The following is a 17,567-nucleotide window of genomic DNA, read 5'->3' as shown; positions in this document are numbered from 1 at the left end:
GGATTCAATGAGATCATGTATGTGGAAAGCACTTTGTACACTGTAAAGTGCTGCACAAATGTTAGTTGTTGTTGTTGTATCCAAGATGTCTTAAATTTTTTTTCCTTCAGAAATAGTCTAATAAACCTCTAGGGCTTTTCTGTTAAAGTATTATTAGTTGGTAAACCTTTGAATAAACAGTTTATTACAATATACGTAAGTATTCTATAAAATCTTTCTTGGGGTTAACTTTCAAGATTTTATGTGTATCTAAAATTCATTTTAAAGACTGCAGGCACACAGTTTGGAAGGGCTCTGCCTTTGCTGCTCTTCATAGAGGAAGACCTCCTGAAATGCCGGTGAACTACGGTTCCCCACCAAGTCTTGGTAAGTGAGCTTGGCTTTTCAGATGCACAAAACCATTTTTTAAATTTCTTGACCAACTTTGTACCTGCTGTATTAAAACTTGAAATACTGGTAAAGTTTCAAATGTATTACCTTCCTAAAGATATTACTAAAAGTGATAAAAGTTAATAACAAACAGTCTTATTTTAATAAGCCTGTACTAGTGCTTATAAGAGAACAGAATTGGGAGGAAACTTCATCTTAAGGATTTCTCTAACATTGATTTTTGTGACCCTCTAGAAATTGTTTTGGAGTTTTTCTTAACTTTTTACATATTGGCTCCCCCTTAACCATTTTCGTTGTTTTTATTTCCTAGTGGAGATACATCGAGGAAAACAACTCACAGGGTGTTCCACTTTTAGCACAGCATTTCCAGGAACTATGTATCAGCATATAAAAATGCACAGAAGGATTCTCGGACATCTGTCTGCTGTTTACTGTGTAGCATTTGATAGGACAGGACATAGAATCTTTACAGTGAGTTAACATTTTAAACTCAATTTGGTATCATCTGGAACACTTTAGTGTGCTTCAGAATTATCTAGGAAACCTTATAAAATATGTAGATTCTACATTTCCCATCCTCAGGAACTTGGACTCAGTAGGTCTGGTGTGGGACCCATGAAATTTGCATTTTTATTAAGTATCACAAGTGATTCAGATTGCAGATAACCAGGCCATGTATGTTGTTTGTGAGACATTGATTTAGAGTAGTCGTTCTTGAGCACGATCATCAAGGATGCTTAAAAATATGCATGCCTAATACTTCTGCAGCCCATTCTGGACCTACTAAATTAGGCTATAGTGTGTATTAACCGAAAACAAACCAAAAAACTTGCCTACAAAAATCCAGATCTCTGCAGGTGATTCATATTCACATTGATTACTCGTGATCTAGGGAAACTGCTTTAACACTGAAAGATTATTTTATCTGTAACTATATGTAAATATTTGGAATTTAATTTAACATTTTACTCTCTTAAGGGAAGATTAGGATGGGTAAGAAGTTAAAATTTCATTTTTCAGTTGTCGAGATTCAGAGTAGATACTCAAATATTTGCTGAATGGATGGATGCTGGGTGGTACTATAAAATTTGAGACTTTGTTGTTTAGTTATTTTAAATGAAGATGCTAGTTCCATTACTTTTTGTTTTTGGGATTGCCGGTTACTCAACCCGTGAAACATAGATCTTTCCTAATACTCATCATGTTAATTTGATGTGAGCTAAATGGACATTTAACCATTGTTAGTTGAAATGCGTGGACTTTTATTTGGACTTACTACATGTCAGAGAATTTTGGGAAAATAGTATTTATAATGGGCCTAAACTGTAGAAATAAAAACTTCAATGAATCTTTATTATTTGATTTGAAAAAAAAACTTACAAGTATTGTTGGCTGTGAGATTCACAATTTATAAAGTATTCTATGATTGAAAAGGGAGGAGGAATTATAAACACTTAATGTGAGTGACATGTAAATCGTATTCTTTAAAATGATATAAAAGACTTGCTATATTAACATTTATTTTTGGATATATATTCTTAGGGTTCAGATGATTGTTTGGTGAAGATTTGGTCAACGCACAATGGCCGCCTGTTATCAACATTAAGAGGTCATTCTGCAGAAATTTCAGATATGGCAGTAAACTATGAGAATACAATGATTGCTGCAGGGAGCTGTGATAAAATAATTAGAGTGTGGTGCTTGAGGACTTGTGCTCCAGTTGCTGTGCTTCAAGGACACACAGGGTCAATTACATCTTTACAGGTAAGCTGATTTTAGCATGCACATTTGTGTATTCTCTTTTTCCTTTAAAACTCTCTGGAGATGAGAAATAATAAAATGCTTAGTAATTGTATGATCTATTTTAAATTTAGTAATCAAGAGAAAATATAATTATAGTTCTATGAATCTTGAAAGGATGATGTAATAAATATGCAGTTAAGAGCTATACATGAAGGCTTGATGGATGACTTATTACTTCCTTTTAGGTTTATGGTTGAGCTGAACGAATGTCAGTTACACAGCGGTGATAGGTTAATGATTTTTCTACTTGAAAACTTGTAGATTTTGATAAGTTGATTAAATTTGTCTCTCTCTGTATATATATGTATATATATTTTCCCTTTATTGTGGAGATTAATTTTGAACCATATACACAGTAGACAGAATAGTATGATAAACTGCTATGTGCCAATCAACCCATGGCCAATTCTTTAACCATTTCACGTTGTACCTAAGCAGATCTAGATTTCAGGTCATTTCTTCTGTTAATATTTCAGAAAAGAAAGACATACTGTGTTTCATTAAAAACATGAAACATTATCATCACATTTATTTATGGATGTTCAGATTTCCAATTTTCTCATAAATAGCATTATTTAGTTTGTTTGAATTAGGAACCAGACAAAGCCTGTACCTTACAATTGGTTGCTATAGATTAAAAGAATCTTAAAAGAAATTACACCCCCTTGTTCAATTTTATTTTAAGCCCCTTGTTTCTTTGTTGAAAGAATTGGGTTGTTTATAGAGTTCCCATAGTTTGAGTACCATTTGCACCCTTGTGGAGTAGATTAACATGTTCCTTTGCATTTCTTACAAGTTGGTTGTTGGATTCAGAGCAGTAGTTTCATTTAATGTGCATGAGAGTCACTTGGAGGCCTTGTTTAAAACACAGATTGCTAAGCCCCGCTGCCAAAGATTTTGTTTGATTCAGAATGTTGGAAGTGGGGCCTGAGATTTGCATTTATAACAAGTTTCCAGGTGCTGCTGTTGCTCCTCTTCCAGGAACCACACTTTCAGAGTCATTGATCTGGAGGCTTGAGTAGCTTGTCGTGTATGCTTTACAGGGCGTTACCTGTCTGGTAGACTTTCTGTAGTCGTCTCAGATCTGTTAGTACTGAGACTGGTGCGGTTCAGTCATCTTTTTGAAATGACATTTTTTTTTTTGAGTAAAAGTAGATGTATCTAGAGAGATGTACATTTCATAGACAGAGTGCAGGCAGTCTCAGAAGGCAGGAGAGGCCAAGAGGTGCGGGGTCGGCTGTTCAGTTTAAAGTAAAAGTAGGTACATGCTCCACAGACGGAGTGTGGGCTGTCTTAGAAGGCGAGGGAGCAAGAAAGATCTGCAATTACATTTTGTGAGGAAGTAATGATTTCCGAGGCCGTTTAAGGCACATTGGTGTCTCTGATTTGAGTTTGGTTAAAACACGGGGAGTGGTTTGTTCTTACATGTGAATTTACCCATGCTGTATGTTAAGTGGTCTATAAATAGATTTGGTGTGAAGTTGTGTGATAAAAGTGATTTTTCTCAACTTTGTGGTCAGTATTCTTGAAGAATAGAGGCTGCAGACTTATTTTCAAGTGATGACAACTATGATTGGAGTTGTGTTTCACTTTGAAAATTTAAGCAAAAGTTCTGGTTTGCCTGTTTTAGGCAAGGAGTATATTGTTCTCTAGAAGGTTTCGTAGTTTGAAAATTACTTCCAATCCTAGCTATTCCACAGGTTTTTTTTTTTTAAACTTATGGGCAATATAACAGCAAGTAAGAATATTTGTAATACTTTGTGTGGGTGTCTGCCTTAAAACCATTGTGGAATTGTTCAGTGTGCTAGTGGAGCTCTGCTCTTCACTGAAACCCATTCTTTTGGTAATGGGGGCCCATATGTATTTATCACCTACTGAATATATCAGAAAATCTACTTGGGTGGTAATAAGTATTTTATACATCAGGAAGTTTATCTCTGCTTGCTAGTGGTTACTTTGAAGTTCAGAGTCAAATACATGATTTTAGTTATTAAAATCTTTTTAATGTTCTTTTCCCTGTTGTTCTTGGCATATATAAATCGTTTTAAATTTTGGTAAAGGTTTTCTTTTCATTTATTAAAAAAGATGTATAAACAATATTGTTTGCTGAAAAATTAGACAGTAGTTAATAACAAATAAAATATAAAACTTCCATTTCCTACCATCTATAAGTAATCACTTTCAGTATTTTAGCACATACCTTCCTCAAGGGTGGCATTATACAATGTCACTTAATATAATTTACATTTTCAAAAATGTTAGTGTTAGGCTAGCCGGGTTACAAAGATAGGTAGAACCTTTTGTCTAAGAGCGTCAAGCGAGTATTCTTCAGGAGTAAGATGAAATGCATAGCTGGCAAATTGAAAAGCTAGATGAAGATGAAAAAGTATCTGAAGTACTGATATAATGAGCAATTATGGAGCCAAGATATGATAGATAAGAAAAGTCCAGAGAGGGGAAACTTGAGTTTGAAGGCATTTGCCAGTTTTACAGGAGGTGGTTGTGAAGCTTAGCAGAAAATTTGACAGACTTGTAGGGATGGGGAGGATATATTTTGGAAATATCTATGCATAATAAATTCAGCTAATTCAAATGAATAGAAAAATTTCAGCAGAGAACTAGAAGCTAGTAAAAAGGAAATTCTAGAATTGAAGTGTATAGCTGAATTTACTAATTCAGTAGGTGGGTTTAACAACAGATTAGATGCCACTGAAGAAATCAAAGGGAGAATTAAGGAGCTGTAAATTAGATCAGAAGAAAGTAAGTAGATGGAAAGCACAGAGGGAAGAGTTGGGAATGTACTGAGAGAGATGAGAGAGAGAGGATGTGCTGACGAGGTTCCACGTGTGTGTACGTACATACATTTATGCTGTCTGTGTGACTGGAATTCCTGAAGAAGACAGAATGAAGCAAAAGGTGTTTGTAGTGAGAATAGCTGAGAATTTTGCAAAATACATGAAGAAATAGAGCCACAGATTGAAGAAACACTAAGGACCTGGGCAGAATAAATATACAGAAAATTACAACTACTGAACATCACAATAGAAGTTTAAAAACCAAAGACCAAGAGGGAAGAGTAAAAAAGGAATAAGACTGATGGCTAGCTCTCAGTAGAAGCCATGGAAGTTGGTAGACAAAGGAGTATTCTTAAAGTGCTCATAGAAAGTGACTGCCAGTCAAGAATTCCAAACCTATTGGAAATACCATTGAAGTGTAACAATCACATTTTCAGACAGACCGAGACTTTCTTAGTGATTAAACATCATTAAGGGGAATTCTAAATAGTATTCTTTAGGCAGATAAGGAAGGAGATCTTAGACTTGGAGTAACAAGGAGTGAAGAATTAAAAAAAAAATATATGGGCAAATGGAAATAAACATTGAGTATATACAACAAATGTAATGTCTTAGAGTTTTAAATTATGTATGAAATTAAACTAACAAGTAATAGTAATAATAGCTTGTGTAGAGGAGGAGGTAACTTTAGTATTCTTAAGAGCTTTGGATTTTGTAATCTCTAAAATAACTTAAAGAATAGCAAGAGGATATAACTACTAAGCTAACGGAGGAGGGGAATGGCATAATAAAAAAGGCAAGAAAGGAAAGAAAAAGAAACATGGGAAAGTATTAAGATGATAAGTAGGGTAGCATTAAATGGCAATGTCATCATAGTCACGATACCTGTTGTAATTGCATTACATGGTCCAGATAGGAAAGATCTCAGACATAATTGAAAAGCAAAACCTCACCTTCAAGATGAAGAGTATAGGGAAGCTGAAAGTAAAGAACAGAAAAAGTATCTAAAAGTTAACCGTAAGAAGGCTGATGTGTAGCATACTAATATTAGATAAATAGGCATTAAGGGAAATACCATTTTTAGAGATGAAGAGGGACAGTTTATAATGATTAGATGTTCCATTAGGCAGAAAAAGAGTTCTAAATTTATGTGTTCAGTAACAACGTCAAAATGCAGAAAGCAAAAATAGAACCTGTGGGGAAGCACAGACCTCCGTAATCGTTGTGGGCAATTAACACACCTCTGTCTCAGCAAATGGAAGAACAACATATGTCATTAAGAAAATAGATTTGAACAATATAAATAATAAACTTGACCTGGATGACACATTGAAGCATTGCTTATTATATTTGCATCATTTCAGTCATAAGTGGATTGTTTATTATATAAATATTGTCCACATTCTGACACTTGAACTAAGTTCTCAGTAAATTTGAAAATACTGAAAATACTCCAAAGTGCGTTCTCTGACTGTAGTGCTGTTAAGCCAGACGTTACTAGCAGATAACAGAATAATCCTGACTTTTATAAATTAAACAATATGCTTTTATATATCCATGCATCAAAGATGCAATCACAATGAAACTTTGAGAATATTTTGAACTGATTAATAATAAAAATACTACAAATGATAACTTGTGGGATGTACAGTTTGGTAGCCAGCCGCCAAGGTGGTGTCCAGTGAGTCTGGCCGCCTTGTACTCGTGTCCTTTGGTAGTCCCCATGTTGAATAGGGTTGACCTGTGTAACCTATACGATACTGGGAAGGTCACGTAGGGTGACTCCCATTGCTCGATAGTGAAAGATTTAAAGACAGTGGAAGTCACTGTCTTAGTCTGTTAACTTGAATGAAAGCGTCTGTCTTATTTTCTTGACTCACTTGTCTTGAGGGATGCCTGCTGTCATGTCGACAGGACACTCAGACAGCCCTATGGAAAGGTCTTCTTGGCAAATTGAAGTCTCCTGCCATAGCCACGTGAGTTGGCTTGTTTTGGATTCAGGTCCTCCATCCGCAGTTACACACAGCCTGACATCTGAACTTCAGCTTCATAAGGCCCTGAGCCAGGACCATTCAGCTAAGCTGCTCCTGAATTCTTGACCCTTAGACTATGAGATAATGAATATTTATTGTTTTCAGTAGTTAAGTTTTGGGATTATTTGTTACACAATAGTAGATAACTAATCCCCAGCTGAAGCTGTGCTGACAGGGACGTTATAGCCCTCAATTCATACATTAAAGGGAAGGCGGAAATTCAGTGATCAAGTATATTTCTCAGGGAATTAGAAAAAGAGCAGGAAACAAGGATAGAAAAAATAAGCATAACAGTAGAGAGGGTCAACAAAGCAAAAGTTCTTTGAAAGACGAAAAATGTTGGCATAAGACTGAGATTAATTGAGGAACAAAGCAGAAGTAATCACCATTGTCATATTTGGAAAAGGGGTATCACTGTAGAACCTTCAGACACTAAAAAGTATATTTTAAAAATTTTATACAAGAATTTGAAAATTTGGATGAAATAGGTAAATATCAGAAAAGCAAGACTGGCACAAAAAGAAAGAAAATCAGAATAGACCTTCAAGTGCTAAATGCACTGAATCTGTAGTTAAAATTCTTTTCCACCTGTTAGTATTTCTGTCAACAATGTTTAACCTGAATCTCATGAGGAGGCAATCAGACAAATCTAGACTAAGAAACCGTCTATGAAAAATCAGTCTATATCCTTCAAAGGCTTAGTTTCAGAAAGGACAAAAGAAAGGTAGGATAACTGTATTATAAAGAAAGAAAATGTGACAAACACATGTGAGTCTTCATTTGGATCCTGGCTTTAAGAAGAAAAAAAAACCTATAATGGACATTGGAGAAATGAGGGGAAATTCCATATTAAATCTCTTGAGTGCTGATTGCTGAGAAGTGTAATACAGCTACGTAGGAGAATGTCGTTGTTCTTAGGAGATACATGCTGAGAATTTTAGGGTTGAAGTGTCACGATATCTGCACCTTAGATTCAGATGTTCGTGTCTGTCAGTAGCCGGGGGCAAGTGTGGCAGAGTACTGACGACTGGTAAATCTTGGGGACTGGTGCATGTGAGTGTTGACCGTACTGTTCTTGCAATTTATATGCAGATTTGAAATATTGCAAAGTGATGTTTGGGGGAAATGAACACCCTACTATCACTGCAACTGTTCAACATTAGCAAATACTACTGGGCAAGAAAAACCAAAAATATGTGCAGTTGGAAAGGAAGAGAGAAAAATTGTCATTTTCAAACAGTTTGATTACCTACTTAAAAAAGCCAAGAGAATCAATGGAAAATGTCTTGACAGATTTCAGTTTATCTTATAAAATAATAACCGTGGGACCAGATAGTGATAATGGCTGCACAGCATTGTGAATGTACCACATGCCACTAAATTGTACATTTTTAAATGGTTAAAATGATGAGTTTAGCATTGTGTGAATTTTACACCTCCCGCACTAATAGCTCTGTCTCGAATGTATATGTGAGCACACAGGGAAGATTTGCATTTGAACAGTTAATAGGACAGCTTACTGCCTTTAAATAATGTATTCTTTAATAGCAAAATAAATAATCAGCATACATTAAAGGCTTCTTTTTTTGCCACTGAATAAGTTATAAAAGTAGAAGTTATTATGCTCTCAGGCATTTATTATATACCAGGTGGTTACTCAAAGTGTGTAGATTTCAAGAAAACTATTTTGATTTTGGAAGTAGACATGAGATTGCAGTACAGGATCACAAAGCCAAAAGGGACTTTGACAAATCATAGTTCTTTCTGTTGCTTTTATACAGAAATGCGTATTGTAGTCACTGTTGAGTAGCTTTGAAGGTGGTTAATAAAACATGGCTATATGTCAGTGATACTGCATTTGAGGAAATGTTTCTACTTAGAAACAGTAAAAGGAATGCTTCACAAGTTAAAAATACCTGTTGCATACTTTGAAAAGTCTCTTAAAATGAAAATTTGAAGCTGAGAGGATTTACTGGTGAATTCTGTTAAAACCCATTAGAACTGCTGAGAGCTTAGTAAAACGAACAGATAACAGGGCCTGTGTCCTAAAATCAGAACTTTCCTATAAACAGTCAATAACCGGTTAGCAGATACAACGAAAAAAGAACATAATTCACAGTAGCAGCAGAAAGCCTTTGCGTAGAAATAAGCTTACCAGGAAATGGGAAAGGTTTTAAAAATAATGACACAACCTTCGGTAGGGGGAGGAAATAGTCTAAATAAGTGAAAAATGTCTACTATGTTCCTGAGTCAGAAAATTCAGTTGTAAAGATGTCATATCTCCAAATCATGGTATGAAGTCTGTATTTACATTTGAAATCCCAGTTGCTTTTCTTAAATGGAACTTGTCATGCTATCAGATTCATGTAGAAAGAGAAAAATAAGCATGAATAGCAAAAAACAACAGCAAAACCCCTCAGAAAACAAACTCTCAACTTTTTGCCCAGCTAGATATTTAAGAATGCTTTAAAAAGGTCTTATAGAGGAAACAATATAGTTTCAACCCAGGGTTAGACAAAGATACCAGTGAGACAAAATAGAGGAACGAACACTTGTGTATCTGTCATATCATATGAAGTCACTGTGTTCTAACTAAATCTAATTAGAATTCTTAAAGCTCCTCTATCTTGAGCATCTTATGAGTCAGCAAGCTGTGTTTCTTCTTCATGGCTTTCATCCCTATGCTGGGGGAAGGTCATGGGTACTGCCTTCCCGTTAAGGTTCTTATATTAAGTGGATTATTTGGATTGACTCTTGGTTCTTTATCTGCTCCCTTTCAGTCAGTATAGTATACTACCGTCAGGCAAATCTTTGGGTTACCGTCAGTGTTTTACTTGAGAACTACAATTACCCTCTTAACTTGCTGTTATTGGGTCCAGATTCTCTATCCGTTTAATCCATTTCTCTACCACTTCCAAAAATGAACACTTCAGTCATATAGATCTTTCCATTACTGTCACATAACGTATTCCCTCTCCCTTTTGTATTTTTGATGATACTGTTCCTTTGTCTAGTGTCTTCTTGTTTTCCTCTCCATCTTTTAAGCCGCCTTGGATGTCTCTGGACCAAATTGATCTTCCTTTCTCTAGCTTGTTGGTGTAACGCAGCTTTACTTTATTAAATACCCTTATTCTGAAGTTACAATATAATTCTTGTGTTTTCTTATACTACTTTTATGGTTTTGTTATTTAAAAATATAAAATGTTAATCCACTTGGAATTTATCCTGCTTTACTGTCTGAAGAATGGATCCAGTTTTTTCCCCCAGATTGTTGCACAGTTGTCCCTTTACCGTTTATGCAGTGATCCATTGTTTCCCCAGCTGATTGAGATGGCAGGTTTATCTTAAGTCTCGTGTTTTAGGGTCCATTTCAGACTTCCTCATTTTTGCATTGGTCATTCTCTCAGTATATACCTGTTGTGTCCTGTAGTTTTAATTATTGAGGCTGTGATAGGTTTCATGTTGATAGCACTAGATCTTTACTTTCTCTGTAGAAGTTCTTCTGACTGTTCTCACTAGTTTTGAAAATAATCTTCTATTGAGGTCCCATTGCATTTATAAGTTAGCGATAGACTTCCCATTTTTATCGGTTATGAGTTTTCACTGAGATGTCAGCTGAAGTGTCAGTTGAAGTTAACTTTGAAAAACTGTTAAATTACAACTTCAGTAGCACTCGGGAAACTGAATTGTGTATGTTACTGCTTTTTAGTTTAGCCCAATGGCCAAAGGCTCTCAAAGATACATGGTCTCTACTGGTGCTGATGGGACAGTTTGTTTTTGGCAGTGGGATTTAGAATCCCTCAAATTCAGGTAAGTGACTTTAATCGTGTAATAAGTTTTCTTTTTTAATGTTGCAATTTAGTCTAGTGAAATGAAATTGATTATAAAGAGACATTCTGTATAGTTGCTTGCCTTTTCACCTTTGAACTTAGTTTTTATTATATGCAGCGTATGTGCTGTATTGACTGTTGTTTACGCAGTGCTTCTAGATAGTTGGATATGTAAAGAAGCATAGCCATTCTATCTTAATGGTACATTTTTTTGAAAAAGGAAACATGATAGTGTATATGTGAAACATCTGGAAAAATGTTAGAAATGTGTAATTAAATACGTGGTCAGAAATTGAGGCAGGGTCATTTAAGAATCAGACCTGGATTGTAGACCTGTGTTGTCCAGTATGGTCCCCACTAGCCATGTGCTTCTGTTGAGCACTTCAGATGTGGCTAGTACAATTGAGGAATTGCATTGCTCATTTACATTTAAAAACTGATAATGATTCAGTTATTAAAAAACTTTCAAACAAGTTGAGTATGTGAATTTTTGTTTTTCAACTCTAAATTATATGAAACCTGAGTACAAATCAAGTTTTTTTTTAGTCTTTTAAAAAAAAATTATTTTTATTTTATTGATGGAGGGACTGGGGATTGAACCCAGGACCTTCTGCATGTGAAGCACACGCTCTACTGCTGAGCTATACCCTCCCTCCCAGATCAAGTATTCTTGTTGAAAACTTTGTTGAAATTGAGATATGTGTTCAGTATGCTATGGAAGATTTAACAGATTTAATATGAAAGAGCCTGAAGTTCTCATTAAAATTTTATTAACATTAATATGATATTTTGGCCGTATTGAGTAAATGAAGTAAAACTAATTTTATCTTTTTACTTTGAATGTTACTACTAAAAAACCTAATTTTCATCTTTTTTACTTATGATGTGGCTACTAAAAATTTCAAGTTCCGTGTGGGTCACATTCCCTTCTGTTGCATGATGCTGTCCCGTGGTGGTTCTATACCCTGTTCTGTGGCCTTGATAGTGGGTTCACTTAGACCATCTGAGCTTCAGTCACCTCAGTTACGGAACGGGGTCAGTAGGCTTGCTCTTTCTGTGTACTGGGATCTGTATAAATTTGGGGATCTGTATAAACCCATCTAGCTATAACAGCATATTTGGAAATATTTGGTATACTGTGAGGTACTATAGAAATAAGATTGTAATGTTGAAATATGCTAGATTAAAACCAATTATTTTAAACCATGGTTTAATATGCTAAACTAATGTATTTTAAAACAATTATCTTCTTTTGAAGTCCACGTCCCCTGAAGTTCACTGAAAAGCCTAGACCAGGCGTTCAGATGCTTTGTTCCTCTTTTAGTGTTGGTAAGATAACTTTAGTATTTTTGTTTGTTTGTTTTATTTTAGCGTTTATTGAACAACCACGTTATTGCTAAGAGCCTTTATCAGATAGTAAATGACTTACGTTCATTTCATTAGATTTAATCTGTGATGTTTCAATTAGCCTTTATCTTGTCTTTCCTCCCCCATTCTGATTTTCTCTGATTTCTCATAGTAACCAGAGTCAGTGATAGGAGACAGAGCTGGCAAAAAGGAGGCTTTAGGTGTCCATTTGAGCAGTTCCTGTGCCACGTGTCCTGTGTGTATGATAAACCAAGACTGTGATTTTCTTTTAACTGAACTGCATATTTTTGGTAGTTTAATTTTGTTATCCACATGTCTTGTGAAATTATTCCCCCATTTTCTTTTCTGGTACAGTGGACTTGTGTGGTAACCTTTCTTTTTAGGAGAGGTTAAAGATTTTGACCCGATAAAAGTCTGAAAGCTTTAACAAGTGACTTTATATTCCACAGCAGGTTTAGGTGTGTGAAGTTGTTTAGAAAGCAGAATGCCTTGTCATGCACTTTCAGAATGGCAGCATCTTTTTTTTTTTTTTAAGTATAAACCACTGTTTTTCATAAATACTGGCATGATACTAGCATGACCATGGGACAAAATAACTGGAACCTAAGACCATAAAGTATTAGTATTTTTTTCTTTTCCCTCATGGTTTAATAGAAGATATTGAATATAGTTCCCTGTGCTACATAGTAGGTCCTTGTTGTTCATCTATTTTATATATAGTAGTTTCAACTCAGTTCTGACACTGCCTACCTAGAGAATAGTGTGAGATCCAGCTGGTGAAGGGCTCAGTCCTGCAAGACTCCCCATCCACCCCCGCCTCAGACCAGATTGTCACCTGCGCATCTGACTGACAGGCTGGAAAACAGGTTCTCACAGCATCTTCCTTGGGTTCAATTAATTTGCTAGAGCAGCTGACAGAACTGAAACATTTTATTCACAAAATTTTTGGTTTATTATGAAACAATGTAATTCAGGAATAGCCAGATGGAAGAGATGCATAGGATAAGTATGTGGGAAGGGGCACTGTCGGGGTGTGGCATTTTTCTCTCATCTCCACGTGTTCATTAACCTGGAAGCTCTCCGAACCCTCTCCTTTTGGGTGTTTATGGAGGGTGCATTAGATAGACACAGTTGATTCCACTCCCTCCCAACCCTATAATCACATGATTGGTTCCCCTGGGCACTCAGCCCCATCTGTACATGCTTTCCAAAAGTCACCTCATTAACATAAACTCTGGTGTGGTTGAAATGGGTTTGCTATGAAAATCAAGACTCCAACGTCTTTTCACTTAAGAAATTCCAAGGGTGTTAAGAGTTCTGCCAGAAACAAAGATGAAGACGAAATATGTATTTCTGAAAATCACATCATCACATTGCATTATGTTAATTTGGAAAGGGCTTTATATAATGAGTTTGAAAATGGATCTGTTGAGATAAATTTAGTTTTGGCTTAGAGATCTTGCTTAACTTAATGTATAAATTTGGTTTGTTCAGATATTTGTTACAAATTGGATTTTTAAACCTTGAAATTTTTATTTCAGGTGGTATGTTTTTAGCCACAGGGAGTACTGATCACGTAATCAGAATGTATTTTTTGGGTTTTGAAGCACCTGAAAAAATTGCAGAACTTGAAAGCCACACTGTAAGTATTCACATTTTAAAATTCTGTAGATAGTTAACAATATTCCTGTGGTACATAGTCAAATATTGCTAAAAGAAATTGTTATTGATTTTAATTTTAACTTAAATGTAGAAGGAATTACTTTTAAAGGCGAAGGATGATACTGACAACTTAGCACCTTACGATGCAGATAGTTTGCAGTGGTTATTTCAGCTTTAAGTCCAAGCTCTTGATTATGATAATTATCCTGGATCAATTAGGTTTGAGCTAGGCCTGTTTATCTTAGCCAAGCTCATGAAATCAGAATGCTATTTCATTAGCATGTAGCAAGATAGATAACTCTTAGTATTCTGGAATACTGGTCATTTCCCAGGTCATCTTTTCTCCTATAGGAAGTTCTGTGAAGTTATTTGACAAAAAAATCACTTGAAAATAATTTTTTTTTGCACATAATCAAAAGTGAATATGCCTTGTTTTCAGCTACGTAAACCTTTATGTTTTTATCACTTTCTACACATAAGAGTTTTTATACAGATGTAATTAATTGTAAATACAGTTTTAATTTGAGAAGCAAGGCTTTTTTTTAACCACATGTGTCTATCTTTGAGACAAGAGCTGTATCTTAATCTTACTAGATTCATAGTTAGATTCTTTGTACTTAAATGTACAATACATGTTTGAGTGGTAGAGCTCAGCAGCCCAAGTACAAAACTCTTGCTTTAAACTAAATGTGCTTCTAGGTCTAAAAAACTGAGTGGGTTTTCTTTGTTTATTTACAAACTGTGTAGATGATTACTTTTGTGTTTGGTTTTTTTCCCCTCTTTAGGATAAAGTTGATAGTATCCAATTTTGTAACAATGGTGACCGGTAAGTAAGTGTGTGTTTGTATTTGTGTGTGTGTTTTTAGGTAAATATACTGTGCTTCCTATTAGTGTAGCTAATGTATCATTTTGCACGTATATATCGTATTGCAGGTACTTGTTAGTAAATGTGATAATTGAAGGAAAGGTGTGGGGCAGGGGGGAAATAAGGAAATGTAAGTTTTTAGAATTGTAGTTTCTGCTGCCTCCTGTGACCAAAAGTTGTTCCTCCTTTAGCTCACTATTGGCTAAATGTTTGATTTATAGGAAAATTAGGTGTAAGGATAATGAAGTTCTTACATTTGAATAGTTAAAAAAAACTTTTCTAATCAATTACTATGGTGTATTCAGCAATGAGATACCACTTAACTTATATCCCTCTTTGTGGTCCCCAGTGTCTTTTCAGGTGCCTTTCCTAAGCTGTGATTTTTAACACTTAACTTAATTAAATGATTGATCTATTTTTACACAGCAGCAAGCATGAATGAATTGGAGTTTAGAGTTAAGATGCTCATAATAGCACTTTGCTCTTACTGATTCTTCCATACATCTTTAATCTTCCTATTTTTTTCCCTCTCCAAATACTTCTTGTATATTGTCTTTTCAAAACTCAATGTATTTTACAAACTGGTGATGAAATTTACTTAGTAAGACCAATCAAACCATAGCAAACCAGATCTTCTCCATTCATATATACCTTAAATCCCTGTCTTTGGGGAAAAACACATGTAGATTTACCTGTAGTCGAGATAGTGACATTAATTTTTTTTTTTTTGGGCTGTGTCAGATAACAGATATATATTTGATCGGACTCCATGATTCCCTCAGCACTATCCCTGCCTACAAGAGAAAAGGTTCAGCCCAAGATTGTGGATACCACTATGTGGGGTCATTCAGTCCCTGCTAGTCTTGGAGGTCTCTTGCAGAGGCGTGGGGTGGCTGTGGCTCCCCCTGGAGACACAGATAGGGTGGCAGACATTCGGGGATGATAATCTGAGTGAACTTTCAGTCCGTGGGGCTAACATCTTGCTTAGACAGTAGCTCCAAGTAATGACTCCACTCAGCAGCCTTCAGGCTCCAGAGCTGGGACCTACATTAAATTTTTTTTTTTTTTTGCTTATGATTTTAACTGTAACCCTTGGTGGCACGTATGTAAGTAGAAGATCTTTTTCTTTTATTTTAAGGTTCTTAAGTGGTAGCAGAGATGGAACGGCTCGGATTTGGAGATTTGAGCAGTTAGAATGGAGAAGCATCTTGTTGGATATGGCTACCAGAATCTCAGGGTAGGTTGAGATGGTTTGTTTCTAGGTAGGTGCATGTGTCATAATTACTTGGTCTCTCTCTCTCTTCCTGGTTGGTTAATTGCTTTTTTCAGAGGACTGGAGCCACCTCCTATTAGAAGAGCTACAGTCTTTAAGTGAATAGCTACCTCCTGTATACCTGAAAAATAGATACTTAAATCTCATGTATGTTTACAGTTATGTAGGAAAGAACAACGTATTTGTTTTACTGTTGTTCAAAGCATTAACTTCCTCTTAGGTTTTGCATTTAAAACCACCTACAATTTTAGAATTACAAAAGTATGTCAAGTGTAGAAATTTTTAGAAATTCTACTTGTCTGAAGATAGGATTTTTGGAATTTTTAAAAAGTTGGCTTGTAGCATCTGGTTAAAGCAAGCAAATACACTATACTGTTTAGATTTTAAAAAATTTGGCTCCAGTGAGAGTGATTTTTTTTTTTTTGGCATGTTAAAATTTTGGCTCGTAAAATGGCATTGAAGGCAACTTTATCCAACTGTCCCCCTAAACAGTCCAAAGTCTCAAATGTATTTTGAGCATCTCTGAGGGAAGTTTAGCACTTCCCAAAATAGATACTACATATTTCAAATACATTGCTCTTTTGGGTTTGTCTGTATTGGGAGGGTAGTACAGGTGATGGAAAGAATGTGTTTTGGAGCCAGACCTTTGCTCAAATATCACACTGTTTATAGCTATATAATTTTAAGAACATAATTTAACATTTATTAATCTGGTTTCATCGTCTGGGAAATGAGACTGCCTGTCTTTAAGTGTTACTGGCAATTTTAAATTATATGAAGAACATTTTAGCACACTGCCTTATCTAGAGTAGGCATATCAGTGTTCTTAGCAGTTTTTCTGAGAAATGTTACACATTTTGTCTTTGGAAACATAATTGCTTTATTTTCAATAATTTTAGGAGAAATTAACTCATGTTCTCTGCAATGGCTCAGACAATTCTGTTGAATTTCAAAACAAATTTGCCATTAATACTTTTGTGGAAAGATGTGTGGTAGAAAATGAAAAAAATACATACTAGAAATCTGGTAATTCTTGTTCACAAACAAATTGAATCTTTACAGTTACTTTAAAATGTTACATCTGGATATTCAGAAGCATCTTAGTATAAAAGTGAATACTGTCGATCTTTGATTAATTGAAATAATGAAAGAATGGCAGTGAAGAAAATTTGAAATTGTATTCCACTATGAATAATTATTTTATTTGACAAAATAGGAACATCAGTGTGAAAACTTGAATAAAAGCTTTTTTTAGTAAGACTGAAAACTAATTTCCTCGTTGCCGCACTCTCTTCATGGAGAGAACTTTTCCTATATTTCCTCTTTCGGTGGAAATACTCTTTTCTCATTTAAGGTTTTACCTCTTTCAGATCTTGAAAAGTGGTGTTTTCTGTCTGTAGGAGTTGGTGGGTGTATTTGTTTTAGTGTTCTACTCTTGACCGATCAACTTTGTGAAATGCAACGTGTCTGTTTGTAAATTCAAGTGAAGTGTGGATCCTTAGCCTGTGTTCCGTTGTGTCTCTTACGTTACACTTCCTCTGACCAGTC

At 35.3% G+C, this 17,567-nt stretch overlaps 1 protein-coding gene and 1 non-coding gene across 4 annotated transcripts in view; one reads left to right on the top strand and one right to left on the bottom strand.

Annotated features, from left to right (window-relative positions):
• Nucleotides 1-17,567, top strand: part of BRWD1 (bromodomain and WD repeat domain containing 1) — a 107,246-nt gene that overhangs the window by 18,266 nt on the left and 71,413 nt on the right. For all 3 annotated transcript variants that reach the window (XM_031685080.2, XM_072969321.1, XM_072969314.1), the window contains exons 6-13: nt 268-366; nt 701-861; nt 1,933-2,154; nt 10,731-10,831; nt 12,110-12,180; nt 13,761-13,861; nt 14,667-14,707; nt 15,885-15,983. In XM_031685080.2, the coding sequence (XP_031540940.2) occupies nt 268-366; nt 701-861; nt 1,933-2,154; nt 10,731-10,831; nt 12,110-12,180; nt 13,761-13,861; nt 14,667-14,707; nt 15,885-15,983 (895 nt within the window). The remainder of the gene's footprint in view (nt 1-267; nt 367-700; nt 862-1,932; nt 2,155-10,730; nt 10,832-12,109; nt 12,181-13,760; nt 13,862-14,666; nt 14,708-15,884; nt 15,984-17,567) is intronic.
• On the bottom strand, nt 11,431-11,503 carry TRNAV-CAC (transfer RNA valine (anticodon CAC)). The gene has a single exon. It is a non-coding gene; the product is annotated as a tRNA-Val (tRNA).

The sequence above is a fragment of the Vicugna pacos genome, chromosome 1, assembly GCF_048564905.1.
Source record: "Vicugna pacos chromosome 1, VicPac4, whole genome shotgun sequence".
Taxonomy (NCBI): domain Eukaryota; kingdom Metazoa; phylum Chordata; class Mammalia; order Artiodactyla; family Camelidae; genus Vicugna; species Vicugna pacos.
The sequence above is the reverse complement of the archived record's forward strand: the minus strand, read 5'-3'. Positions and strand labels throughout refer to the sequence as shown.